Here is a 27495-nt window from a genome sequence, read left to right on the forward strand (position 1 = left end):
TTAGGCTTCCCAGGTAAGCACCATTACCACTAAGCCATCTCTCCAGCCCCCTCCCCTATTTATTTTTATTTATTTATTTGCAAGGAGAGAGAAAGAGAGAGAGAGAGAGAAATTGATTGAGAATGGGTGTGCCAGGGTCTTTTACCACTGCAAATGAACTCCAGATACATGGTGCCACTTTGTGCATCTGGCTTTCTGTGGATGCTGGGGAATCAAACCCAAGCCATCAAGCTTTGCAAGCAAGCACCTTTAACTACTAAGCCATCTCCTCAGCCCACAGTTTTCTCTTCTAAAAAAATATTTTATTTATATGGGCATGCCAGGGTCTCCAGCTGCTGCATCTCTAGATGCATGTGTCAACTTGTGCATCTGGCTTGTGTAGGTCCTGGAGAATTGAACCTGGGTCCTTTGGCTTTATAGGCAAGCACCTTAACCACTAAGTCATCTCTTTTTTAAAAGAAAAAAAAAGTTTTATTTTTATTTATTTATTTGAGAGTGACAGACACACACAGAGAGAAAGAGGCAGATAGATAGGGAGAGAATGGGCACACCAGAGCCTCCAGACACTGCAAATGAACTCCAGATGCATGTGCCACCTTGTGCATCTAGCTTACGTGGGTCCTGTGGAATGGAGCCTCGGGGTCCTTAGGCTTCACAGGCAAGCGACTAAGTCATCTCTTCAGATCCTGTTTTGTCTTTTTACTTGGTGTAAAATATACTAACATAAAATTTGCCATTTTAGCTGGGTGTGGTGGTGCATGCCTTTAATCCCAGCACTTGGGGGGCAGAGGTAGGAGCATTGCCATGAGTTCGAGGCCAGCCTGAAACTATATAGTGAATTCCAGGTCAGCCTGAGCTAGAGCAAGACCCTACTTCAGAAAACAAAACAAAACAAAATAAAATTGCCATTTTATTTTAACTCGTGGTTTTTGTTTCTTTGAGATCAGAGTCTCATGTTAGCCCACGCTCACCTGGAACTTATGCTGTAGACCCCAGGTTGGCATTGAGCTTACAACAATCCTTTTACATATGGCTCACAAGTACTGGGATTAAAGAAGTGTGCCACCATGCCTTGCCCAATTTGCCACTTTATAGTTTTGACAGCTTTATATCTTACTTATTTGCTTATTTATTTGTTGCTGTTCAAAATAGGTCTCATTCGGCTGGAGAGATGGCTTAGCAGGTGGGCGCTTTTCCGTGAAGCCTAAGGACTCTTTTTTGAGGCTCCACCACTGAGGCCAGATGCACAAGGGGGCGCACGTGTCTGGAGTTCGTTTGCAGTGGCTGAAGACCCTGGCACACCCATTCTCTCTCTCTCTCCCTCTATCTGCCTTTTTCTCTGTCTGTCGTTCTCAAATAAATAAATAAATAAATAAATGTCTCACTCTAGCTCAGGCTATGTAATCTCAGGCTGGCCTGGAACTCACAGCAATCGTCTGACCTTGGCTTGCCAAGTGCTGAGACTTAAAGGCATATACCACCATGCCCAGCTACTTGTTCAATTAATTTATTTATTTGAAACATGGTCATGTGAAGCTCAGGTTGGCCTCAAATTTACAGCATAGCCCAGCTGACCTAGAGCTCCTGATCTGACTGCCTCTACCTCTCAAATGCTGGGATTTCAGGTGTGTGCCATCATGCCTGGCTCATTTGAACCATTTGAAAGTACACTTTGGAGTGTTGAGAGTGTCCACATTGTATGCAGCTATCACTAGAATGTCTTTGTCATCGTAAGGGGACTCTTATTTCCTCTCCACTGACACTTAACGCTTCACTTCTAACAGTGGATGTGTGTGGCTTAAAAACTTACTTGCTGGGGGGAGGGAGGAAATTACCATGGGATATTGTTTACAATTATGGAAGTTGTCAATAAAAAAGAAATATTCGACCAATACAAGATTTTTAAAAAAATTATTTGTTTGTGTGTGTGCACGCATGCGTGCGCGCAGGGTAGAGTTTCTTGTCATTACAAATGCACCACTCCTTGCAGATGTCTTTATGTAGGTAACTGGGGAATTAAACCTGGGTCTTTAATTGCTGAGTCATCTCCTCAGCTCCAGTGTGGGTCCCTCCCCTCTGACAATAATTAAAAATTTTCATCATATAATGACTGAATGTCTTACAACTTAATACAGGTTTGATGGTTAATAAAGACCCTTAGATGAAGGATTTAGTTCACAGACTTCCCTTCACTTTAGAGGCCAATGGTAAGAGATGGGTCCCCAGTCCTATAACTATGGACAAGTTATCATAAAAGACAGACTAAAGAATATAGATAACAGATGACGAAATATATATGGTGAGGTCTGGAAAGATCCTGAGGCCAGGAGCTTCTGTTCTGATGAAGTTTTTGGGTGTTATCACCAGACCACGTAGGTGCATATTTGCTTACTACCCTAAAGCTGGCTGAGCCTTCAGGGCTTTATCCGGCCTTCAGTGTGCAGGCATGAATCATTAAACTCTGGTCATTGATAGTTAAGATAATCATTGATCATCTTTAGGCCCTCCATCTACCTAGGAGATGGATGGATGTGGTAAAGAACCCTTTTATCACATGGTTTATTCTCCTGGCAACCAGCCCAGCCTTCATCCTTGGAAGACCTTCCCAAGTTACTCACTAACATAAACTCAGGTGTGGATGAAAGAGGCTTGTTCTGAATATTCTAAGACATGCTTTTCACCTTTAGAGCTCTTCTTCTTTTTGTTTACTTTTTTTTTTTTTCCCCGAGGTAGGGTCTCACTGTGGTCCAGGCTGACCTATAATTAACTATGTAGTCTCAGGGTGGCCTCGAACTCTCAGAAATCCTCCTACCTCTGCCTCCCGAGTGCTGGGATTAAAGGCGTGTGCCACCATGCCCAGTTTTTTTTTTTTTAACTTTTATTTATTTGAGAGCAACAGACAGAGAAAGAGGGAGAGGGGGAAAGAGAGAGAGAGAGAGAGAGGGAGAGAGAGAGAGAAAGGGTGAGAATAGGCATGCAAGGGCCTCCAGCCACTACAAACGAACTCCAGATGCGTGCGCCTCCTTGTGCATCTGGCTAAAGTGGGTCCTGGGGAATCGAGCCTCCAACCGGGGTCCTTAGGCTTCACAGGCAAGCGCTTAACCGCTAAGCTATCTCTCTAGCCCTTTAGAGTTCTTCTTACTCAGGAAGTATCAAGGTATTTAGGGGCTCTAGCCAGTGATAAAAAGTAGGGGGCTGGAGAGATGGCTCAGCAGTTAAAAGTGCTTTCTAAACTTTTATTTTGGTATTTCTAAATTTTTTTTTTTGAGACACAAAAGGAGAGATAGAGATAAAGAGAGAGGGAGAAAGAGAGGGAAAGAGGGAGAAAATGGCATACCCAGGGCCTCCAGCTGCTACCAATGAACTCCAGACACATGTGCCACTTTGTGTATCTGGCTTACTTGGGTCCTGGGGAATTGAACCGGGGTCCTTTGGATTTGCAGGCAACCGGCTTAACCACTAAGCCACCTCTCCAGCCCAAATGCACTTTCTTGCAAGGTCTGATGGCCTGAGTTTGATTTTGCAGTCCCAGATAAGGCCAGATGCACAGGGTGGCACATGCATTTGGAATTCTTTTGCAGTGGTAAGAAGTTCTGGCATGTCCATACTCACTCTCTGTCTGCTCCCCCTCTCAAATAAGTTAAAAAAAATTTTTTTTAAAGCAGTATTAGAGGAATAGCAACAGGCTGGCTTTATGAAAGGGAGCTGAGACAGTGCCCTTTTATTTATTTATGTTTTTTAAGAGAGAGAGAGAGAGAAAGAGAGGGAGGAGAGAGAGAAAGAATGGGTTTGTCAGGGCCTCTAGCCACTGCAAACAAATTCCAGATGCATGTGCCACCTTGTGCATTTGGCTTTTTGTGGGTACTGGGGAGTTGAACCTGAGTCCTTAGGCTTCATAGTCAAATGCCTTAACCACTAAGCTATCTCTCCAGCCCACAATGCCCTTTTAGAGTTAAAGCTTCTGTTAGGAGAATTGGAAGCACTATGCCAAGCTGGAAGAGAAGTAGACAAAGACCAACTAAAGTAGCCTCTCTGTATTGTTCTGTTTTCCATTGTCATTACAAATATTTGATGTTTTTTTGAAGGAAGAGGCTCAACACCATCTTTTTGGCCTCTGGTTGTCCCTTGGCTGAAAAAGCAGGAAAATAAATAGCTACATGCAAAAGGGGCCCAGTGTGGGGAGCAGTTTTGATTTTTAACAAAAATCAACTGGGGTTCCCCAAGAACTGCATTCATCTATTAGGTGTTATGCTCCCAATAATCTAACTATTATTTCTCATTAGTCTCTGTGTGTGTGTGTCTGTCCAAGCCTTCATTCCTCCCCACCTCCTGGGTCTCCCTATGTGACTCAGGCTGGCCTTGGACTCCTGATGATTTTGTCTCAATCCCTTGGGTGCTGAGATTAAAGGGGTTTAGTCACATCACTCCCCTCCTTAATTTAACTTATTTATTAGAGAGAGAGAGAGAGAGAGAGAGAGAGAGAGAGAGAGAGAACGAATGGGTGCACCAGGACCTCCAACCACTGCAGATGAACTCCAGACACATGCACACCCTTGTGCATCTGTATGGAACCTGGGTCCTTAGGCTTTGCAGGCAGGCAAGCGCCTTAAGCGCTAAGCCATCTCTTCAACCCTCCCTTCCCCTTCCCCTTCTCTTCTCTTCTCTCTTCCTTTTCTTTTTGAGATAGGGTCTTGTATGTAGCCCTAGCTTCCCCCTCCTTTTTTTTTTTTTTTTTTTTTTTACACCCAAGCCAAATCCTCCTCTGGAAGGAGGAAGTGCAGTGTCGGTAATAAAGCACACGGAACTTAAACACGTCCTTCCGTTTCGTCAGCTGTGCCAAGTGCCAAGACCTGAAGGCAATCTTTGCAGGCACGGATCTGCAGCGTAAACTCGGAAACAAAGTGCTTTAAGCTAGCGCCAGTGTCCCTCGGAAGAAGGGAAATTCTGTTACCACAGGGTTGATTCTCCTGGAAACCGGCCTTCATCCTTGGAAGACCTCCCCAAGCCACTCCCACGAACTCGCCGAGGGAAGAGAGGGGCTCGCTCTGAAAATCCCGAGACCCGCCTTTCACCTTAAGAGCGCTCCTCGCGCACTCCCGCGCCCCGCCCGCGCGCCCCGCCCCGCCCCGCCCCGCCCCCACGCGCGGCCTGGAGCGCCGCAGCCAATGGGCGCAGGCGCAGGACGCGGACACGCCCCTTCCCCGCCCCCTTCCTCGCCCCCCCCCCCCCCGCCCGGCTCTCGCTCCGGCCCGGCCCCGCGCGCGGTCCGCGAGGCGGCTCGGAGCCCACTTCTCCTCGGCTCGGCGCTCCCGGCCATGGCGTCCCCTGCGGCCGGCGGGGTGGTGATCGTCGGCAGGTAAAAGTGTCCGCTGTGGACCCGGCCCGGGGGAAGCGCGGGGCGGCCCTGGCCGGCCGGCCGCGGGGCCCGCGAGCTCCGGACTCCTCCCGCGCTCGGGAGACCCGCACGTTTCCAAGCGTGACAGCGCGGGCTGCGCCGGGATGCGCTGCTGCGGTTCCTGGAGTCAGTGCGGCGATCCCTGCCGCACGCTTGTGCTCGGCGTTAACGACCCTGCGAGGGCTGTGTTCAAGTGGGAGGCCGGGTTTCTTGTAGCTCACAGCTGGCCTCGAGCTCCGTCGGTAGTCAAGGCTGGCCTTGAACGCCCGGCCTTCCTGCCTTCACCTTCCAAGTGAAGTACAAGGGAGTACAGACGTACGCCGCCACGAGCGGTTTGAGAACTCTTGTTTTTTAATTCCCATTTCACAAATGAGAAAACAGCAGAAGCGATTTACCCAAGGTGATGATGTCTGAGATCGGACTAGGCCTGCAGGGACGTTCAGATGCCCCCCCACCCCCCAGGCCGCCGGAGCCTGCAGACACCCGCATTCCAGGGCGCCCAGGCTGTCATACTTCCTAATTTCTGTTTTCCTGTTTTCTTTATTGCCATTTATTTCCATCAGGAGGGGGCGTTTTTCCATTGCTTGCCCGCCTACAGTCCTATCAACATGTTAATACTCCCGTACTGGTAGCTAAAAGCATTTTTTGAGGGGTGACTATGAGTCCCCTCATACCTCTGAGATGCTGGCCCGAAACCCACTTCCCCATCACATTACAGTTCTGTCTAGAGTCCTAGGCCAACTTTCAGGGTTTTTCCTGTAGAGCTCATTGAAGGAAGGTGTCAGGATGCTTGTTGTCATTTACTCTCTCACACCGAACTGTGGAATTTATTGTACTTTTGTCCTTTGCTGTGGGTGCTGTGGTTGAATAGTGAAGAAATGTTTAAAAGTGCACTTTGACCCTGCCGTCTTGCCTTCTAGCTGTGGAAGGTCTAGGGCTAGAGGTTTGCTTACCTTATATCATGTGGAGCAGTGGTCTGCCCGACCCATAGGGTTGCAAGTGTGATTTTGACTTGATTACATCTCATCTGATTGTGGATAGTCTCCTGGGAAGGAGCTGCACTTGGCACTTTATTTCTGAAGTTCGACAAGGAAGTAGAGGACGGTTGGCAAACCTTAAGGATCCCAGGACTATTATCATTGTATTTCTTTGTCTTATAGTCTGAAAGTCCGGTCTTTGGCTTACCCTGAATGCCTCCATGAACACCTCCTTCTGGGGCACTTGGCCTCTATCTTTCTTTGCTTTCTTTTCCTCCCTCTTTCTGTCACTCCCTCTTTCTTTCTTTCTTCCTTCCTCCCTGTCATCTCTATCTTATATCTGTATTTCTATGTCTTTTAAAAATTTTATTTATTTATTTTGTTTTTCAAGGTAGGGTCTCACTCTAGCTCAGGCTGACCTGGAATTCACTATGTAGTCTCAGGGTGGCCTTGAACTCGCAGTGATCCTCTTACTTTTGCCTTCAAGTGCTGGGCTTAAAGGCGTGTGCCACCATGCCCTGCTTAAATTTTTTATTTTTGAGAGAGACAGAGAGATTGAGAGGCAGAGACAGAGAGAGAGAGAGAGATAGAGGGGGAGGGAGAGAGGGAGGGAGGGAGAGAGAGAATGGGCATGCCAGAGCTTTTCAGCTGCTGTGAATGAACTTCAGACACGTGCTCCCCCTTGTGCAGATTTGCAATATTGCATGCTTGCATCACTTCTGACTAGTGGGACCAGGAGATTTGAACAAGCATTCTTAGGATTTGCAAGCGAGCTCCTTAACTGCTAAGCCATCTCTCCAGCCCTCTGTGGGTACTGAGGAATGGAACACCAGCCAGCAGGCTTTGCAAACAAGTGGCTTTAAATGCTGAACCATCTCCCCAGTCCTTTGCTTTGTTTTCCTCAGACAGGTCTCATATAGCCCAGGCTAGCCTCAAAATTGCTATGTAGCTGAGGATGACCTTGATCTCTTGATCCTCCTTCTTCAGCATCCCAAGTGCTGGGATTATAGGTCTGTACCACCACACCAGCTAGAAATGTATTTCTTTCTTCAAGGTAAGGTCTCACTCTAGCCCATGCTGACCTGGAATTTACTATGTAGTCTCAGGGTGGCCTTGAACTCATTGTGATTCTCCTACCTCTATCTCCCGAGTGCTGGGATTAAAGGTGTGGGCCACCATGCCCAGTTTGAAATACAAGCTTGCTTTAATTATTTTCTATTGATTTTTTTTTTCCCCCACCAAGGCTACTTTTCTTTCAGACTTCAGATATAGTCTTTCGGACTATGAACTTCTCTAGCCTTATGAACTTGTGGAGCAAGCTTTTTTAGAATGGTGGGAAGAGTAGATTTTGAGAAATTATGGACGGGGGAAACCCTCTTGAGCTATAGTAACAAAAGAAAATCTGGTAATGGCAACTTCATCTATCAGCTTCACCTTCATACAGCTCTACTATGAGTTTTGTTTTGTTTGAGGTAGGGTCTCACTGTAGCTCAGGCTGACCTGGAATTCACTCTGTAGTCTCAGGGTGGCCTCGAACTCTCGGCAATCCTCCTACGAGTGCTGGGATTAAAGGCGTGTGCCACGAGTTTTATGTTTTCTAATACACTTAACTTTTAAGCCTGTCTGGTGGAGAGTGCATGTTCCTGGTGCTTCACCTGCTCTTTCTCTTATCTCCTTTTCAGGGGACACATTCGTGTGTGTGTGTGTGTGTGTGTGTGTGTGTGTGTGTGTGTATATGTACGCACACACACATGCATGCCGCGGTTCCTATGTGGAGATGTGAGGACAATTTGGTTGGGGTGTTTGTCCTCTCTTCCTTCCACTTTGCTTGAGATAGGAGCTTCCTTTTTTTTTTTTTTTTTTTTTTTTTAGGAGTGGGGAGGTTGGTTGTTTTTCTTGAAGCAGGGTCTCACTCTAGCCCAGGCTGATCTGGAACTCACTCTGTAGCCCCAGGCTGACCTTGAACTCATGGTGATCCTCCTACCTTAGTCCTCCCAAGTGGTGGGGTTGAAAGTGTGCCCACCATGCCTGGCTCTCCCTTAGCTTTGTTGTTTTTCTGTGAGTGTTTGCCAGTTCTGGATTCTTCTAGTTCCACCTCCAATTACCATTGGCTCGTTGGGCTTATAGTTGCATGCACTACTTTGCATGCAGCTTTGAATGCATGCTAGAGAGTTTAACTTGGGCTGGCAGTCTGTCAATCAAGAGTCTTTAATTGCTGAGCCATCTTCCCAGGCCCGGGGACACACTCTTTAAGCCCTCAACCCAGGGACCATCTCCTCCAGGAAAAATTTGGCTTTTGGACACTCCCTTTAGGTTAGAAATGGTGTTGTCCCCATTTGTATATCCACCATGCCTGTTCCCGCTGGTCCTGGTAGACAGATGTGTTAGTGCTTGTTCTAGGGAACACCCAATATCTGAAGCCCTTGGGAGAATGTTGCTTTACATTAAATAAGAGATCTGTGCCCTAGAATTGTCTTCATTTTTAAGATTTCAGACTTGAAAAAATATTTTATTTATTTGAGAGACAGATTTTGAGTGAGTATGTGTATGTGTGTGTATGTGTGTGTGTGTGTGTATATATATATATATATATATGCAATACATACGTACACACACACACACACATATATATGTATATGTGAAACTCTGTGAGGTGTGGATTTTCTTCACTGTGTTATCTTAAGTATTTTCTTGGAAATCTATTCTTTTTCTACACACAGAAAACATGTAATATTTTCCCTAACTCCCTTAGATCAAGGGTATATGTACAATTTTGCTTCAACTTTCACTTGGTAAAATAATAGTTGAAGAATAAGATGATTTTAAAAGAACCTAGAGGTAGGTGTGGTAGTGCATTCCTGTCATCTCAGTACCTGGGAGGTTGAGGAAGGATTCAAGGCCAACCTTGGCTACATAACAAAACATTGTCTCAAAAAAAATTTTCAAAAACAACAAAACCAACAAATAATTGTACCTGAAGTGTACAAACTCAAAGCTCATTGCCATTATTGACAAAATTATAGTGGGCGAACTGAACTCCTTCCCTGCTGCATTGTTAGAATATAGTACCATAAATGTTTGCCTGCATTAGCTTTTAATTTTTTTTTTTTTCGAGGTAGGGTCTCACTCTGGCTCAGGTTGACCTGGAATTCACTGTGTTGTCTCAGGGTGGCCTCAAACTCATGACAGCCCTCCTTCCTCTGCCTCCTGAGTGCTGGGATTAAAAGCAAACGCAACCACGCCTGGCTAAAAAATTTTTTAAAAAAATTTGTTTAGAGTGACAGAGAGAGAAAGAGGCAGATAGAGAGAGAATGGGTACACCAGGGCCTCCAGCCACTGCAGACGAACTCCATATGCATGCTCCTCCTTGTGCATCTGTCTAACTTGGGTCCTGGGGGATTGAGCCTTGAACCAGGGTCCTTAGGCTTCACAGGCAAGTGCTTAACCACTAAGCCATCTCTCTAGCCCTGCGTTAGCTTTTTTATGGCAATCAAGATTTGGGTATTTTCTTTTAAAAATATTTTTATTTATTTGAGAGAGAGAAAGAATAAGAGAATGGACACGCCAGGGCCTTCAGCCACTGCAAACAAACTACAGATGCATGTGCCACCTTGTGCATCTGGCTTACATGGGTCCTGGGGAATCAAACCTGGGTCCTTAGGCTTCACAAACAAGTGCCTTAACCGCCAAGCCACTTCTCCAGCCCAGATTTAGGTATTTTCAAAGCACCTCAGAATGGGAGGGACCTAAAGTTACTTTTACTACTGCCTTTTGTTACATGGTCCCCTGGAGCGGAGTGGTGCACTGGAAGCATTCTGGGCCCATTTAGTCCCGGGGCATCATCTAGTAGTGCAGACACAGAAAGCTAATCATATAGTATCAGGGACAGGAAAGCAGAAGAAAGAAAGATAGGGAGCTTTCCAGCTCTGGGGTGGGGTCTTTATCCCCATATCAGGTGACTTGTCTGTACAGTTCCCTTGCTGTGCTAAACTCACTTTGGCCATTACCCTGCTTCTTTTTTAAAATATTTATTTATTTATTTATTTTTTGAGGTAGGGTTTCACTCTAGCCCAGGCTGACCTGGAATTCACTATGTAGTCTCAGGGTGGTCTTGAACTCACGGCAATCCTCCTACCTCTGCCTCCCAAGTGCACGCCCGGCTTCCCTGCTTCTTTTTCTTGTATGTCTGTTGCTGGCAACTCTTCAGCTATAAGCTTTCAACTACAGTGCTTATTAATGACTTAATATACTTCTTATATTTTAGGTCTAATTTTCAGGAGAGGAAATCTGATTGTCTCAGCACCTGTCTGTGAGCCATGCCACAGATCTTGTAGGGTGTTGGTAAGCTACGTGGTTGGCAGCTTTTGGTCAGGTATCCTGTCCAGTTGTCAGTGGCTAAGTATGTGTATTTGTGTGGGACACCAGCCTGTTCCCAGGAGTCCCTATTTATTTATTTGCTTATTTACTTACTTGCTTTTGGTGCTCAGGATGGAACCCAGAGCCTCTCACAGGCTAAGCATGTGCTCTGTCATTGAACTTACACACAGCCTCAGGAGTCAGCTTTCTGCTATGGGTTCATTAAGCCGATGAAATTCATCACAGTGTAAATAAATCTATGTTGCTTTTAACATTTGCTATTAATTCCCCAAATTTTTGTTATTCTCAAACACAGAAGAATTGAAAATATGGCAGAAAAGATTATCCACATTATCACATCTATAGCCAACAATTAGATTGCTATGCAGGTTGAGCATCCCCCAATCTAAAAATCCTAAATCCAAGTTGCTCCAAGTTCTGAAACTTTCTGACTGATGACATGATGTCACAAGTGGAATATTTCATACCTGGTTCACGTAAAGTCAAAATACACATATGTTAGTCAGGCATGGTGGTGCATGCCTGTAATCCTAGTACTTGGGAAGCTGAAGGAGGAGGATCCCAAGTTTGAGGCCAGCCTGACTACATAGTGACACTATTTCCAAAGCAAAGATTCTGTTATGAATGGATATCTTTGTCTATATTAACCTAAGAGAAATATTTTCAAGCTTAAATATTATACACATGACAATTTTGACAGGGCTGTTACTTGAATGTCTTCTAGATACTTCATACAGTTTCCCCTTGTTAGTGTGCTAGCAATTATCTCCCCATAACTTCATCAGCACTAAGGGTCAGGTATTTTATCTGACATTAATAGGTCAGTGTAGGTTTTATTGCACTCATTAGACTGAGGCAGAATCGTGCATTTTCAAGCTAGTTTTAATTATTTGTTTAATATTCTGTCTAGGGTTCTATCCCCATCTGTTTGGCATATTCATCTTTTTTCTTCTCTACTTATGGGTAGTTTTTTCTTGGTAACATTATATAGTAAAAAATATTATTTCCTTTTGGGAACTTTGTTTTACTATGATTTTTTAAAAACAATATAAGCAGTGTTATATAAGAAAATTTATTTGGGAACCTATATTCAAACATGGTGGCCTGATGTCTGTTCAAATGACTTTTGACTTTGATGGAAAGCTTGGAGACTTCTCCCTTCCCAACCCCTTATCAAGCCCTCTCAAGCCCACTGCAGATGGAGAAATAGGGGCCGTCTTGGCCTTGTGTCTGACTTCTTTCAGACCTCAGTTGTAACATAGCTGGGTTTAGTTTTCTGTCCTGATACCAAATAAGTCATATAGTAAGGTAAAGGGTTGAATGACAACAGGATTGGTGTATTTAAATCATTCTGCTTATTAGGAAATGTGAGCCATGAATGCAAGCCACATAAGTAATTGAGTTGTCTGGTAGTTGCATTTACAAAGTACAAAGAGGGGCTGTGGATGTAGCTCAGTGGTAGAGTGCTTACCTAGCATATGCAAGGTCCTGGGTTTGATCCCAGAGCTACATAAAAAAAGAAGCAGATGAAGCTAGGTGTGGAGATGAGCCCCTGTGATCCCAGTACTGGGGAGACTGGGCTAAGGCTGGAGGATTGATAGTTGGAGGCCAGCCTGAGCCATATATATATGTGTGTGTGTGTGTGTGTGTGTATGTATATATATATATATATCTATGTATGTATATATATATGTATATATGTGTATATATATGTATATATATGTGTGTGTGTGTGTGTATATATATATATGTGGCATTTGAGGCCAACCTGGACTACCTACATAAGATCTTATATGAAATAAACAGGAAAAATGATCAACCACTATCACCAAGCAAGCTGGGAAGATAGCAAAGTGTGTTGGACCCCTAGTACCCATGTGGGAACATGTGCCTGTAGTTTGAGAACTGGGGATCTCTGGGCTCATTAGCTAGCCAGTTTAGCTTAACTGGTGAACTCCATGCCAATGATCCTGTCTCAGGCATGGTATACACCTTGAACCCTGGCACTGAGGGCCCTGAGGCAGGAAGATCAAATTTTGTTTGAAACATGTGCTTGCCATCCCAGACTTAGGAGGTGGAAGCAAGAGGATCAGAAGTTCCCAGTCAGCCTCAGCTATTGGAGACACAGTGTCAAAAATAAACAAACAAACAAAGCCAAAGGGAATAAAGAAAATTCTCTTCCTTTTCATTAAAAAATATTTTATTTTTACTTATTTATTTATGAGAGAGGGGGAAGAGAGAGGGACAGAATGGGTGCACCAGGGCCTCTAGCCACTGCATACAAACTCTAGATGCATATGCCACCATGTGCATCTGGCTTAGTGGGTTCTGGGGAATTGAACCTGGGTCCTTAGATTTTGCAGGCCAGTGCCTTAACCCCTAAGCCATCTCTCCAGTCCCTTTTCAATTTTTTTTTCAGAGAATGGGTGTGCTAGGGCCTCCAGCTGCTGCAAATAAACTTGATGCATGTCCAGCTTTGTACATCTGGCTTATGTGGGTCCTGGGGAATCGAACCTGGATCCTTTGGCTTTGCAGGCAAGCACTTTAACTGAGAAGCCAACTCTCTAGGCCCCATTTTTTTTATTGACAACTTCCATGATTATAAACAATATCCCCTGGTAATGCCCTCCCTCCTCCCACTTTTCCCTTTGAAACTCCATTCTCCATCATATCCCCTCCCCATCTCAATCAGTCTCTCTTTTATTTTGATGTCATCATCTTTTCCTCCTATTATGATGGTTTTATGTAGGCAGTGTCAGGCACTGTGAGGTCATGGATATCCAGGCCATTTTGTGTCTGGAGGGAGCACGTTGTAAGGAGTCCTACCCTTCCTTTGGCTCTTACATTCTTTCTGCCACCTCTTCCGCAGTGGACCCTGAGCCTTGGAAGGTGTGATAGAGATATTGCAGTGCTGAGCACTCCGATCACTTCTTCTCAGCACCATGATGACTTCTGAGTCATCCCAAGGTCACTGCCATCTGAAAAGAGAAGGTTCTCAATCAAAAGTGAGAGTAGCATTAATATAAGGGTATGAACATTAAGAGAAGTGTTTACTGGGCAGTTTGATGAGCATAGTATACATTTAGCCAGACAGCAGCAGACGTTATACACCTAGGGCTTGTGGCTAGCCCTGTTGCAGGTTTTTAGTCTCAGGGATGTATTTCCTCCCATGGAGCAGGCCTCCAGTCCAATTAGAGGGCAGTTGGTTTCCATCATGACAGATGTGCCACTATTGCACTGGTTGTCTCATTTGGCCTGACTGGCAAAATATAAGGCTTGCAGTGTCCACTGTTGAGTATCTTCACCGGTGATTTCTCTCTCTCCCATTGGACTGCATGCACTGTAGCTTTTTCCAGCATTCTGTCAGTTAATCTACATGGAGGTTTTCAGCTCAGTTCCTACAAGATTTTTCAGTGGCCTTGCAGCCCAAGTATGTAGAGTCTTCCGCATTAGGGTCTTACCATCTATTCCTGGTGGGAAACCAAGTAGCCCCCATTTTTTTTTTTTTGAGGTAGGGTTTTGCTGTAGCCCAGGCTGACCTGGAATTAGTCTCAAGGTAGTCTCAAACTCATGGCAATCCTCCTACCTCTGCCTCCCAAGTGCTGAGATTAAAGGCTTGTGCTACCACACCTGGCTCCTTTCCAATTAAAAAAAATATTTTTACTTATTTGTTAGAGAGAGAGACAGAGAGAGAGGGAGACAGAATGGGCACACCACATTCTCTATCTACTGCAAATGAAGTGCAGATGTATGTGCCACCTTGCATTGATTTTATGTGGGTGCTAAGGAATTGAATCTGGATCATTTGGCTTTTCAGTCAAGTGCCTTAACTGCTAAGCCATCTCTCCAGTCCCCAATTATTATTATTATTTTTTGTTAGGGTCTCATTCTAGCCCAGGCTGACCTGGAATTCACTCTAGTCTCAGGTTGGCCTCAAACTCATGGTGATTCTCCTACCTCTGCCTCCCGAGTGCTGGGATTAAAGGTATGCACCACCACGCCTGGCTTTGAGCCCCCAATTATTATTATTTTTTTAATTACTAATTGTGTATTGAAAGCAGTAAGAGTTTCCACGACACCAAATAAACCAGTTCTGAGGTTTCCCCAAGATAAATTTAACAGCTCCAGCTTCAGTGTTTTATCAAAATACAAAAGAAAAAAAGTAGAGGTCGTCTTTCTCGATGGCAAATCGGACCCTTGCAGGCTGAGGGAGGAAGCGACTTCACACATGGAGATGGGGGTGCTCCGGGGTTTGGGTCTACAGTGAAGTGGCCCTCCCAGCTTGCACGCGCCCCTGCTGGTGAGACTCAGGCCTCCCACCAGCGTGTCCAAGTGGGCCCAAGAGCAAGCCGGGAATGCACACACTAACCCTGGACGACGCAGGGCCCTGCAACTAGCAGTGGCCCCCAGCCCACCAGTAGGTGACCTTGTGGGCACAAGTACAAGCAAAACGCTATGGAATGCAGGTGACCCAAAGACAGGCAAGTCACGGGGGCTCTACTGTGACCATGCAGCGGATGGTGGTTTGTTGTCACCGTCTCGCCTGTTCCCATGGGAACAGCTGATCCGATGGACTAGCATTCAGGCTGTTACTGCAAAACCTACACTTGGCATAGTCTCCCTTCTGTGTGTTCAAGTGTTCTTGTATTTTTAACTGTTTTAAAAAATGCACTGAGTTCGGGTTAGAAACCAACCACCAAATGGATCCCGACACCAGTCTATAGGCCAGTGGCTCCTAGAAGCCAGGTACCCAAACACCCAAATCCCTTCTCAGTACTGACAATGCGTTGATTTTTTTTTTTTTTTACAATAAAAAAGCTAAGTAATATTGCATAGGAGTACCAGAAACTGCCTCAGTGGAAACAGAAACTATTTATATTAAATAAAAACCTGGCTGCAGGCTGCGTCTGAACATGTACACACGGTGCAATGCACACTGACCAACCCATGGAGACAGCTTCTGGCACCCAGGACCACAGAGTTGTATGTTTGCCACATGAGAGGAAAGCGGAGGGCGGAGAGCAGGAAGTGAGAGGGAAGGAGGGGTCTGGTTCACTTCTGGTTCTGGAGCTGATTGGACAGCCAGTCCAGTCCTTCGTAGAGCCCGTCTCCGCTGGTGGCACAGGTGGCCTGAATGTACCAGTTCCTGTGATGTAGAGAGTGCAGCCCGAGCTTGTCTGTGATTTCGGCCGCATTCATGGCGTTGGGGAGGTCCTGCTTATTGGCAAACACCAGGAGAACAGCATCTCAGAGCTCATCCTCAGCCAACATCCTCATGAGCTCCTCACGTGCCTCATTCACCCGCTCTCTGCCATTGCTGTCCACTACGAAGATCAAGCCTTGAGTGTTCTGGAAGTAGTGGCGCCACAGTGACCTGATCTTGTCCTGGCCACCCACGTCCCACACAGTAAAGCTGATGTTCTTGTACTCAACGGTCTCCACGTTGAAACCTACAGTAGGAATGGTGGTCACAATTTCACCCAGCTTCAGTTTGTACAGAATTGTTGTCTTCCCTGCAGCATCCAGGACCACCATGAGGTTGTGCATTTCTTTTTTGCCAAAAAGGCCCCTGTAGCATCCAGGCCCACCATGAGGATGCACATTTCTTTTTTGCCAAAAAGGCCCTTGAAGAGGTTCTCAAAGATATTCCCCATGATTGTGGACAGGTGGCAGCAACACCCGCCAGAGACCTCACGGCGGCTGCTCTGAGCCAGGCGTTGGTTTCGCTCCCACAAGATGGCGTCGCTCCCCAGTTTTTGTTTTAAGAAAAAAGCCCACAAATCCTACAAAACCCTAGAGGTCTTGGGGTCTAGTTGCTGTTGATGCCTAGCATCTTGAGAGGATTGGAACATATGTCACTAACTCAGGAAAAGATCAAAATTTGACATTATTAGTACAGTTTCTATTGAATGCCTGTTGCTTTTGTATCATCTTAAAGTTAAAAGGTCAAACCATTGTGTCCTACCATTGCTTAGAACTTGGTTAACTACTTCTCATCACTCTTTGCTTTTGTCCTTGTCCAACCTACTGTCATCCCAACAGCCTCACGACCTCAGGTCTCCTTACTTCTACCTACGCCCAGGTCCAGTTGCTCTTCATCTTCTGATGGGGCCATGCTGATAAGTCCTTTGTAAAGTGAAAACATTCTTTTTCTGCACTAAGGTCTTCCTGTATAGCCTGGGATGGCTTTCAACTCAAAATCCTTGACGCAGCCACTTGAATTCTGAATGCTACATGCTGGAATTACAGTATTCATTCATGAGAAAGTTCCTTTTAAAACTGAAGTCAGTTCGTGACTCTCATCTAGAACCATCTGTTGACTTCCCAGCTGATCCAGAATAGAAGCCTAAATCCCACCGTGCCTCTGAGGTGCAGTGCATGCTATGAGCTCACCTCCCCGTCTCCACTTCCATGCTAACAGTGCCATCCTCATCCACCGGGACCTGGGAACACACTGACTGCTGGAGACCCTTTTAGACATCTTCATGGATTGGACCCTCAGCACCTTCAGTTCTGCTAAAATGTCACTTCCCAACTGAAGTACTTCCTGGTGGTGCTTTTGGAATTTCTCTGCCTCTAAGGCCTCACTCCCTTCCATTTTCCCTGCTGTCTGGTTTTCCCTAGCATGTCTGCTGCCTTCTGCAAGTTCCTTCTGATTGGGAGCTGGAGCAGTGCTTGGCACATAGCAGGCACTTTGTAGATCTCGAGTAAACCATTGCTGCCCTCTAGTTAACCCCATGGGAAGAGCCTGCTGACTGTTAAATGTCTGCCACTAGCACATGTCAGCGTTTTTGTTGCCAGCAACTAACATTCATCAAGCTCTACAGTGTGCCAGGACTACAAAGGTCCCTAGTGCACAGAGCTCAGCCTATCAAACAAGAACAAAACCAACTTGTAATACTGATATGCATTGCTTTCTCTTTTCCTGTACAGAATTTATTGAAGCTTTTAAAATAATTTATTTATGGGGCTGGAGAGATGGTTTAGTATTGAGGTGCTTGCCTGTAAATCCAAAGGACCCAGGTTTGATTCCCCAGGACCTGGGTTAAGGTTTCTGGGAGGATGGTGTGGGTTCTGTGCAAATACTGTGCCATCGTATGTGAGGACCTACTGAGGGGTGGTGGGAGAGTCCTGGAACCAATCTATCACCAATTTAACTTCTTCAATTTTTTAATATAGTTTTATTTTTTTGGATTTTTGCGGTAGGGCTCACTCTAGGTAAGGCTGACCTGGAATTCACTATGTAGTCTCAGGGTGGCCTTGAACTCCTGGCGATCCTCCCACCTCTGCCTCCTGAGTGCTGGGATTAAAGGCATGTGCCATCATGCCTGCTCTCTTTTAACTTCTGTGGACTGGGATGGTTTCTCAGACTCTTGTTTTTTGGTGACCTTGACAGTTTGGGGAATACCTGCTTGGCAGTAGAATGGCCTTCTATTAATTCCACTGATGTTTTGCTCTTGATTATACTGAGGTTATGGGAGGAAGACTACAGAGGTCAAGTGCCATTCTCATCATATCACACCCCAAAGGCAGCAAACTGTTAGCCTAGCTCATCATGGTTGATTGTGACCTTGAACACTGGTTGAGTAATGTTTGCCAGAGTTCTCCACTGCTTAGTCATTCTTTGCATCCCTTTCCATAGTATACTTTAATGTAAGTCACTCTGCATAGCCCGCACATAGGGGCTAGAGTAATATTCTCTGTTTCTGAGGGTGGTGTAGTTACGTAAATTTTAATTACTTTGGAAGGGAACTTTGTCTTCTCCTACACCTGTTTATTCTAACATTCACTTCTCTCAGAATGGACTCGTGGACATTTTTTCTGTACTCTGTGCTGTGACTCAGTACTACTCTGTTTTATTTCTCAAGTTGTCCCTTATTGCCCTGGGAACTCTTCTCCTGGGCCCCCGTATCCACCAATATGCCCTGCCAAGGCAAGTATTTGCTTTAGTGCTTCCTGACTTTCTGGTACTATAGGCTGTACCAGGCTAATCTTGTATTTTTCCTGTTGAGCCTTAAACTGATTGACTTCTCTGAGGAGTTCTGATTCCTTGATTGCAGAATGATATTAGAAACTAAGGTTTACAGTCTGAGAGTTTTTTAAAATTTAAATTTTTACTTTTATACAGAATCTCATTATGTAGCTTAGGCTGGCCTCAAATTCATGATACTTCTGCTTCAGCCTCTAAGATACAGTATTACTGGCATGTACCAACACACCATGATGTTTTTTAAAAATTATTTTATTGGGCTGGAGAGATGGCTTAGTGGTTAAGGCATTTGCCTGCAAAACCAAAGGACCCCGGTTTGATTAGCCAGGCAAGTAAGCAGGATGCACAAGGGGGTGCATACATCTGGAGTTCATTTGCAGTGGCTGGAGGCCCTGGCATGCCCATTCTTTCTCTCCCTCTGTCTGCCTCAATCTTTCTTTGTCTCCCTCTCTCTCTCTCAAATAAATAAAGAAAATAACTAAAATATTTTATTTATTTTGTGGGGGAGGCAGATAGAGAAAGAGAGAATGGGCACCCCAGGGTCTCTAGCCACTGCAAACGAACTCCAGACGCATGTGCCACCTTGTGCATCTGGCTTTACGTGGGTACTAAGGAATCAAACCTGGGTCCTTTGGCTTTGCAGGCAAGTGCCTTAACCACTAAGCCATTTCTCCAGCTCCTATGATGTGTTTTGTACATTTGTTTTTAACCGTTTGAACAATTCCATGTGAACTCTCTCCTTTTTAAAAGATTTATTTATTTACTTATTAGAGACAGAGAAAGGGAGAGAGAGAGTGTGTCTGTGAGTGAGAGTGAAAATGGGTACTCCAGGGTCTTTAGCCACTGGAAAATAACTCCAGACACATGTGCCACCATGTGCATCTGGCTTACCTGGGACCTGGAGAATCAAACCTGGGTCCTTAGGCTGTGCAAGCAAGTACCTTAATTGCAAAGCCATCTTTATAGCCCCCATGTGAACTTTTTATGACATTTTTTTTTGTTTTTTATCTTTCTCTTTTTAAATTTCTCTTTATTTATTTGAGACAGAGAGGCGGGGGGAGAATGAGTGAGAATGGGCGCACCAGAGCCTGTAGGCACTGCAAACAAACTCCAGACACATGCGCGCTCTTGTGCATCTGGCTAACGTGGGATCTGGGAATTGAACAGGTGTCCTTAGGCTTTGCAGGCATGTGCCTTAACCACTAAGCAATCTTTCCATCCCTCTTTTATCTTTCTATAATGATGAAAGTCTGGGTAGAGTGTGGAGGGCAGAGTAAGGGCTCTTGGCTGGGCATGGTGGTGCATGTCTTTAATCCCAGCACTCAGGGAGGGTGAGATAGGAGGATCACTGTGAGTTCAAGACCAGCCTTAGGCTACAGAGTAAGTCTCAGGTCAGTCTGGGTGTTGTAGTCAGCTCCTCGTTGCTGGGCCGAACAACCTATCAGACATAGCTTATGGCAGGAAGGGGTTTATTTCAGGTGTACAGCATTCAAGGGAAGTTCCATGAATGATGGGAGAAGCTGGCTCACTCCATCATACATCATCTTAGAAGAAATTAAAAAACCAGCACCAGAAGGCAAGTGCAGCCAGAGCTCATCTGGTCTGAACATACCTAGTAGGCTGGGCTGAAGATCCGCCTCAAGCACAGCTTCGGGCTAGGCTCCAGGATCTGCCTCCAGTGGCATGCCCTCTCTACCAGAGATCTGCCTGCTAGGGGCTGAAGTTGCAAGCTCAATTTTAATAAAAAACCTGAGTTTATAGAGCCATATATTCATACTATCACATTCAAACTACCACACTGGCCTAGAGGAAGACCCTTCCTGAAAAGTCTAAAAAACCAAACAACAACAGCAACAGCAAAACAAACAAAAAAAAGAGTAAGGGTCAGACCTCTCAGCTTCTCCTAGCTCCAGCATGAAGGGCCTGTCTGGAATTAATTCCTTGATGCCTCACTTTTCCTCTATATAAAATGGAAACAGCTGGGCATGGTGGTGCACACCTTTAATCTCAGCACTCAGAGGCAAAGGTAGGAGGATTGCCAAGAGTTCAAGGCCAGCTTGAGGTTACCATAGTGAATTCCAAGTCAGCTTGAGGTAGAGTGAGACCCTATCTTGAAAAACCAAAACCAAACCAAACCAAACCAAACCAAAACAAAAAACAGTACCTTCCTTGTAGGGTTATTGTAAAGATTAACAGAGGTACATCCCAAAAAGTATCTCAGAGTGCCTAGCATCTGTTCCTTGCTCAATTGTGTTGGTAGGGGTAATAATTACTTGAAGAGGGCAGGGTAGATACAGGTGTCTCTCAGTGTATGTGGGTGTGGATTCTAGGTGTCCTTGGAGGTACCAAAATTTGCTGAGGCTTTAGTCTCTTACATAAAATACAGCAATGTATACATTTAAATCACCTCTAAATTTCTTATGCTGCCTAATAGAGAATAATAGGTGTTACATTGCATAGCTTAGAGAATACTGACAAGTGCTGTTTCTGTGGCTTACAGATGTCACTTTGCACCTATGTGTGTGTGCAGTTCAGATGGAAACAGAACACATAATACAGCTGTCAACATGTGAACTTTAAAACATGATTTCATTTATTTGGGAGAGAGAGAGAGGGAGGGAGAAAATGAGGATGAGAGAATGAGTGTCAGGGCCTCCTGTCACTGCAAACGAACTCCAGACGCATGCACTACTTTGTGCATCTGGCTTTACGTGATTACTGGGGGATTGAATCTTGGCTGTCAAGCTTTGTAAGCTTTAAGTGCCTTTAACCGCTGAAGCCATCTCTCTAGTCCAACATGTGCATTTTGAAGATGAAATTTTGAAAAAGTGTGGAACTTTATAATTTTTAGTTACTGCTGGATACATCATGGAAGTTTGTTTGATTAGTAAATGAACTTGAGTCTTTTTGACTTTCTTTCCCCAGTGGACTCATTGGGAGAAGCTGGGCTATGCTGTTTGCCAGTGGAGGCTTCAAGGTGAAACTCTATGACATTGAGCAACAGCAGATAACAAACGCCCTGGAAAACATCAGGTAATGAAATGGCCTTGTTTCTCTAGTTGGTCTTGTTTTCAGGCTGTTACCACCTGTATTTGTCCATTCTCATCAACTTTTGCAGTGCCTTTGAGATGATAAATGCAAAATTTAAGGTGATTGGAATAGAACATGAATACAGACTGGGGAAGGGTCTCCCATTGTGAGGAGTGGCCTCTTTGGATTGAGAAGAAGTAAGAGATTAGTAGAAGAGCCACATGTGAACATCAGCCTTCAATCCCTTGCCATGCCATCAGCAGCTGGAGAGCCAGAGTTTCCTGTGCCCTTTCTAGACTGGGCAAGGCCATGTTCAGCAGGTGATAGCCAGAGCTGCTCGGTATTAACCACTTTGAGGAACAGAACTCTGACCTGTGGTCTAATGATTGCAAGGACACAAATCAAAACATATAAAGGGGCAGGAAAGATGGCCTCAGTTGTTAAGGTGTTTGCCTGCAATGCCTAGCAACCCAGGTTTGATTCCCCAGTACCCATGTAAAGCCAGATGCACACAGTAGTGCATGTGTCTCAAGTTCATTTGCAGTAGCTGGAAGACTTGTCATGCCAATTCTCTCTCTCTCTCTGTGCTTGCAAATAAATCAATAAGATACTTAAAAAAATACTAGGTTTTAGGTATAGGTGGAACACATATATGAGAGGTCAGAACTGAAGTTAATTATGTGTCAGTGTGTCAGTGACTGTAAGAATGACACTAATTAATGGTAATTAATGGTGAGAGTAGATAAGTTTATGAAGTATTGGTGACTAAGTGGTAGGAATGATAGTCATAGGGGAAGATGATCAGGAACCAAAGTCAGATGCCCAGTGCATAGGAGATGAAAGGAAGGGGAACTGAGTTACTGCAGTGTGTCAGAAGGCAAAAGTCTCTGGTAGGTGCATCCACCTGCAAATCTTAGCGACTGTTGCCAAGCAAATTTCAGCCAAATCCGACTTGGCATAGTTTAATTAGATATTGCCTTCCTATTCGTGAACATGTAGTTTAAATTTATCTTTTTTTTTTTTTTTCTTCAAGGTAGGGTCTTGCTCTAGTCCCAGCTCCAGTTGACCTGGAATTCACTAGGTAGTCTCAGGCTGTCCTTGAACTTACAGTGATCTTCCTACCTCAGTCTCCTGAGTGTTGGGATTAAAGGTATGTGCCACAATACCCAGCTTTAAAGTTTTCTTTTTAATATATCAAAAAAAAATCAGACATATTGAAGAAACTCACATATAAGGAATAATGTTAGTTTGTAAGCATTTATGAATTATATATTCTAGTCCAACTTTATTATTTTATGGATTCAGAACCTGAGCCCAGAGAAGTTACTTCTTACATATTTGTTATGCAGCTAATGCAAAGATAAAATGCCAATCTGAAAAACAAAAACTACCAAACAAAAACCAAAACAGAAAACAACTAGCAATATCCTCCCCTACCACACACACTGCACTGCCTTGGAAGGAATTAGCCAGGCATGTGCTACTTTCAGGGTAATATAGCTGAGTAGTACAGATAATGGTCCTCAGGTTTATAGCCTAGTCCTGTTTCTTTTTTTTTTTAATTTTTTTGTTTCTTTTTTTATTTATTTGAAAGTGACAGAGAAAGAGGCAGAGAGAGAGAGAGAGAGAGAGAGAGAGAGAGAATGGGCACGCCAGGGCCTCCAGCCATTGCAAAGGAACTCCAGACACGTGCGCCCCCTTGTGCATCTGGCTAACGTGGGACCTGGGGAACCGAGCCTTGAACCTGGGTCCTTAGGCTTCATAGGCAAGCGTTTAACCACTAAGCCATCTCTCCAGCCCTCCTGTTTCTTTTTTATAGTATATTTTTATTGGTAATTCTCATACATGGACCTCATGTGTTTTGATCACATTCCCCTTCCATTATTTTCTTCTGCTTCCCTTATTCCACACATCTTCCACACCTCCTTTTCCAACTAGTTCTTCTAGTTTGATACCTTTTTTTTCTTCCTTCAACATCCATGACAATATGTTGATGGACCCAGTATTGGGCAGGTGACAACAGCTACTGTGAGGGCATGAATGTAGTGGCCAGTTTGTGTCCAGAAGAAGACAGCATTCTAGAGCATTCTTCCCCATCCCCTGGGGGATGACATTCTTTCTTCCACCTCTTCCATGAGTCTTGGTAGGTGTGATAAACATGTCTTATTTGGTGTTGAGCACTTAATTGTCACTTCTCACCATGTTGAGTTCTCATCAGTAGTTACCGCCATCTACAAAAAGACACTCCTCTGATGAAAATGAGAGCAGCATTAATTTATGGACATAAACATAAATATTTGGAGGGCAGTTTGATAAGCACGACATAGTCATTTAGCCTCCTAGAGAGTAGGCCTCAAGTCTACTTAAACAGCAGCTAGTTACTCCCGTAACAGTCATGCTTCTCTGACACCACTGGTACATCTTACCTGGCTGGCAGGCTGTGTAGCTTGCTGGGTCAAATGTTGGGTAAGACAGTTGGTGACTTTTCTTTTCCTGTAGTCTGCATAGCACTTTATGACAGCAGGGAGGAGGCTTCCAGCTCTGTTCCAGCTGCACCTCTCAGTACCTTGCAACCAACACATGTGTTGTCTTCAGCAAGAAGGTGTTGCTGTCTAGTTCGGGGGGAGGGGGTGGGAGGGAATCAAGAGCATTGGTCGTATTTCTTATTTTTGTTTTAAGATGCTGGGGATGGAATTCAGGGCCTGGGCAAGTGCTAGGAAAGTGCTCTGCCACTGAAATACACCCCAGCCCAAGCCTAGCAATTGTTCTTACAATAAATATGAGGCAGATATTATTGCCATGATTTTATATGAAACTATATCTGTGAATGATTACTAATTGCTCAGGATACATAAGATTCACAGTAAGTCATGATTCCAGTCCTGTTCTACTGACTTCAAAGTCATGTTAAGTATCTTTAGCATTCATCTATATATCTGTCTGTTTATCTATCTGTATGCTTTATAGAGATTTTTCAAATATTTTTAGTTTAATCTTTGGAATATGTGATAATAGATCATACAGCTATGAAGATAGCTCAGTTGATAAAGTGCTTACCTTGTTAGCATGAGAACTAGAGTTCAATTCCTGTAACTTGGATGAAAATGCTGGTGTGATGCATGCCTGTAATCCTAGCACTGGGAAGATGGAGGCAGGAGGATTTCTGGGGCTCGCTGACCAATCAGTCTAGCCTAATTGGCCAGCTTCAGGTTAATGAGAAGATGACACCCAAAGTTGTCCTCTGGCTTCCATATGCATGTGTGCATCCATGTGTGTGTAGCTACATATGCACATGTACCTGCACACACATGAATAGGCATCTCAAAAAGAGTACTTATGTATGTCCATTTAAGAAGAATGAAATAGCCAGCCGTGTCTAATGTGTTGTTTAAGTCATCTACTAAATTTGCTTAAATATTTTAATTTGCTCTTTCAACAGTTGAATTTGCCTCTTCTTCATGTATCTCTATTTGTTTCCATGGTCTGCATGATTTTCTTTTTCTTTGTGGTTCCATTTTCCAGTCCTCTAGTATGTAATATAGTATTGACTTGTACTGTGTATATGATAATTTAGCACCCAAGGGTGTCTTAGGTCAGGTTCTGAGATCAGGGCTCCTGGGCAAAACCAGCAAGGAAGTAAGGGAAGTAGGACATCAAAGAGGAAGAAAACGACCAAAGGTCTGATTTCAGAAGCCCTGGGCTCATCAACATTGACCGTGGGAGCTCTGGAGCATAGGGTGTACTACATTTTATCCCTTAGGTCAGGGTGCTGAGCTTTCATGTCCTGTGTGAGTCACTGACTATGGCCTTCCTGGATGGGTGTAAGTCCCAGGCATTTACAGCTATTTGGTCTGGGATACTCTTAAGGCTGTGAGCCTTTAGCAGCGAAGTTCTCTGAAGCTGGGAATGAATACCCAGTGCCAGAGAGAAGTGTCTACAGTGCTTCTGGTAGAGCAGCAGTGGCCTTTATTTGAAATTAAAGAATTCTTTTCTCAGGCTTGAGAGATGGCTCAGCAGTTAAAGGCACATGCTTGCAAAGCCTGATGACCTGATTTCAATTCCCCAGTACCCACGTAAAGTCAGATGTATAAAGTATGGCATATGCATCTGGAGTTTGTTTGTGGTAACAGGGGGCCTTGGTGTGTCCATACTCATTCATTGTCTCTCTGTCTCTCTGAAATAAAAGAAATTGTTTTCTCATTCACTTGCTCATACTTGCATTCATTAAAAAACTTGTTGAAGCCCAGCATGGTGCCTATAATTCTGGCACTTGGGAGGCTGAGGCAGGAAGCTTGCTACAACTCCAAGACCAGCCACAGCTACAAAGTGAGATTGTGAAACTGTTTTTAAGGCCAAAACCTAAAACTGTTAAAGTTATATAATATACCATGGGTCAGATTTAGTGAGATGTTGTCTTAAGAAAAAACAACAACAATGTAAAACAAAAGAAAACAAAGTATTGGCTGAAGTCTTTCATCCCAGCACTGGGGAGGCAGAGGAAAGAGAATCACCGTCACTTCTCTTAATTTGCAGGACTCACCTTCACTGTGAGAGCAGGGGACAGAGTAGAGAAGTAGATAGTACAAAATGAATTACTGCAATATGTGATATGTTAGAGCAGGAGTTACAAACCATGGCCAGAGGGCCAAATCTGCTGTAACTAACATTTTTAGGGTTTGGGTTTAAATAAAAACAGTGTTAAGTTTTTAGAGATGTTTTAGGCTTACAGCAACATTAAGAGGATGGTATAGTCATCAATGGTGTTAACCAGCAGTGGACCCTGCAAGCCTTACAGTTGGCCAGCCAGACCAAAAGTACCCACTACTTCAATAGTGGCATGTCTGTTATGGGGGAAACCAACTGCTCTTTGATTGGATTGGAGGTCCACTCCATGGGAGGGAATCAATGCTTGGTACTGAAAACTTAGTCAACGTAATTAAAAGCCTGTGGCTGAGATGGTTAAAAGCACTCGAGGAGTATCAACTACCATTGTTTGCCTAAATGGATACATTATGCCCACTAAACTGGCCTCTAAATACTTATGTTTATGCCCATATATTAATGCTATAATGCGACTCTAACTTTTAGTTAGAGAAGCTTCTCTTTTCAGATGGCAGTAACTCAAAACTGGGGTGTCACAGGGGTGACTCAAAACTCACCATAATGTTGAGAAGTGACAGTGTAGTGTTCAGCACTAATTGAGACATCCGTGTCATACCGTCCAAGGCTCAGGATCCATTGTGGAAGAGGTGACAGAAAGAATGTAAGAGCTAAAGGAAGGGTAGGACTGCTTAAAATGCAATCTTCCACATACAAAATGACCTTGATATTCTTGACCTCTCTATGCCTGAAATTGCTTACACATGACCTTCATAATAGGAGGGGAGATGATGAAATCAAAATAGGGGGACCAATTGGAAAGAAGGGATTCACTGAAGGGTGCAGTTGGGTTGGGGAAGTTAGGGTAATGGGAAGGAATTATCATGGTTTACCGTCTGTACTTACGGAAGTTGTCAATAGAAAGTTTAGTAAAAAAGAGGGTGGTATAGAGAAGTTTCCACAGATGACCACCCCACCCAAGAACAGTGCCTCTCACCTTCAGCGACCCTCCACCAGTGGCACATTTGTTACAATAGGTGAAATTGCACTGACACACAGTGTTGTTACCTAGAGCTTGTGGTTGACATTAAGGTTTATTTATTCTTGGTGTTGTATGTTTTGTGCGT

At 44.4% G+C, this 27495-nt stretch overlaps 1 protein-coding gene and 1 pseudogene across 1 annotated transcript in view; one reads left to right on the top strand and one right to left on the bottom strand.

Annotated features, from left to right (window-relative positions):
* Positions 1-5242: 5242 nt before the first annotated feature.
* Positions 5243-27495, top strand: part of Cryl1 (crystallin lambda 1) — a 171671-nt gene continuing 149418 nt past the window's right edge. The window contains exons 1-2 of the mRNA XM_004670546.2: positions 5243-5356; positions 21665-21772. Of these exons, the coding sequence (XP_004670603.2) occupies positions 5316-5356; positions 21665-21772 (149 nt within the window). The 5' untranslated portion in view covers positions 5243-5315. The remainder of the gene's footprint in view (positions 5357-21664; positions 21773-27495) is intronic.
* Positions 15787-16417, bottom strand: LOC101617673 (annotated as a pseudogene).

This window comes from Jaculus jaculus, chromosome 7 (assembly GCF_020740685.1).
Source record: "Jaculus jaculus isolate mJacJac1 chromosome 7, mJacJac1.mat.Y.cur, whole genome shotgun sequence".
Taxonomy (NCBI): domain Eukaryota; kingdom Metazoa; phylum Chordata; class Mammalia; order Rodentia; family Dipodidae; genus Jaculus; species Jaculus jaculus.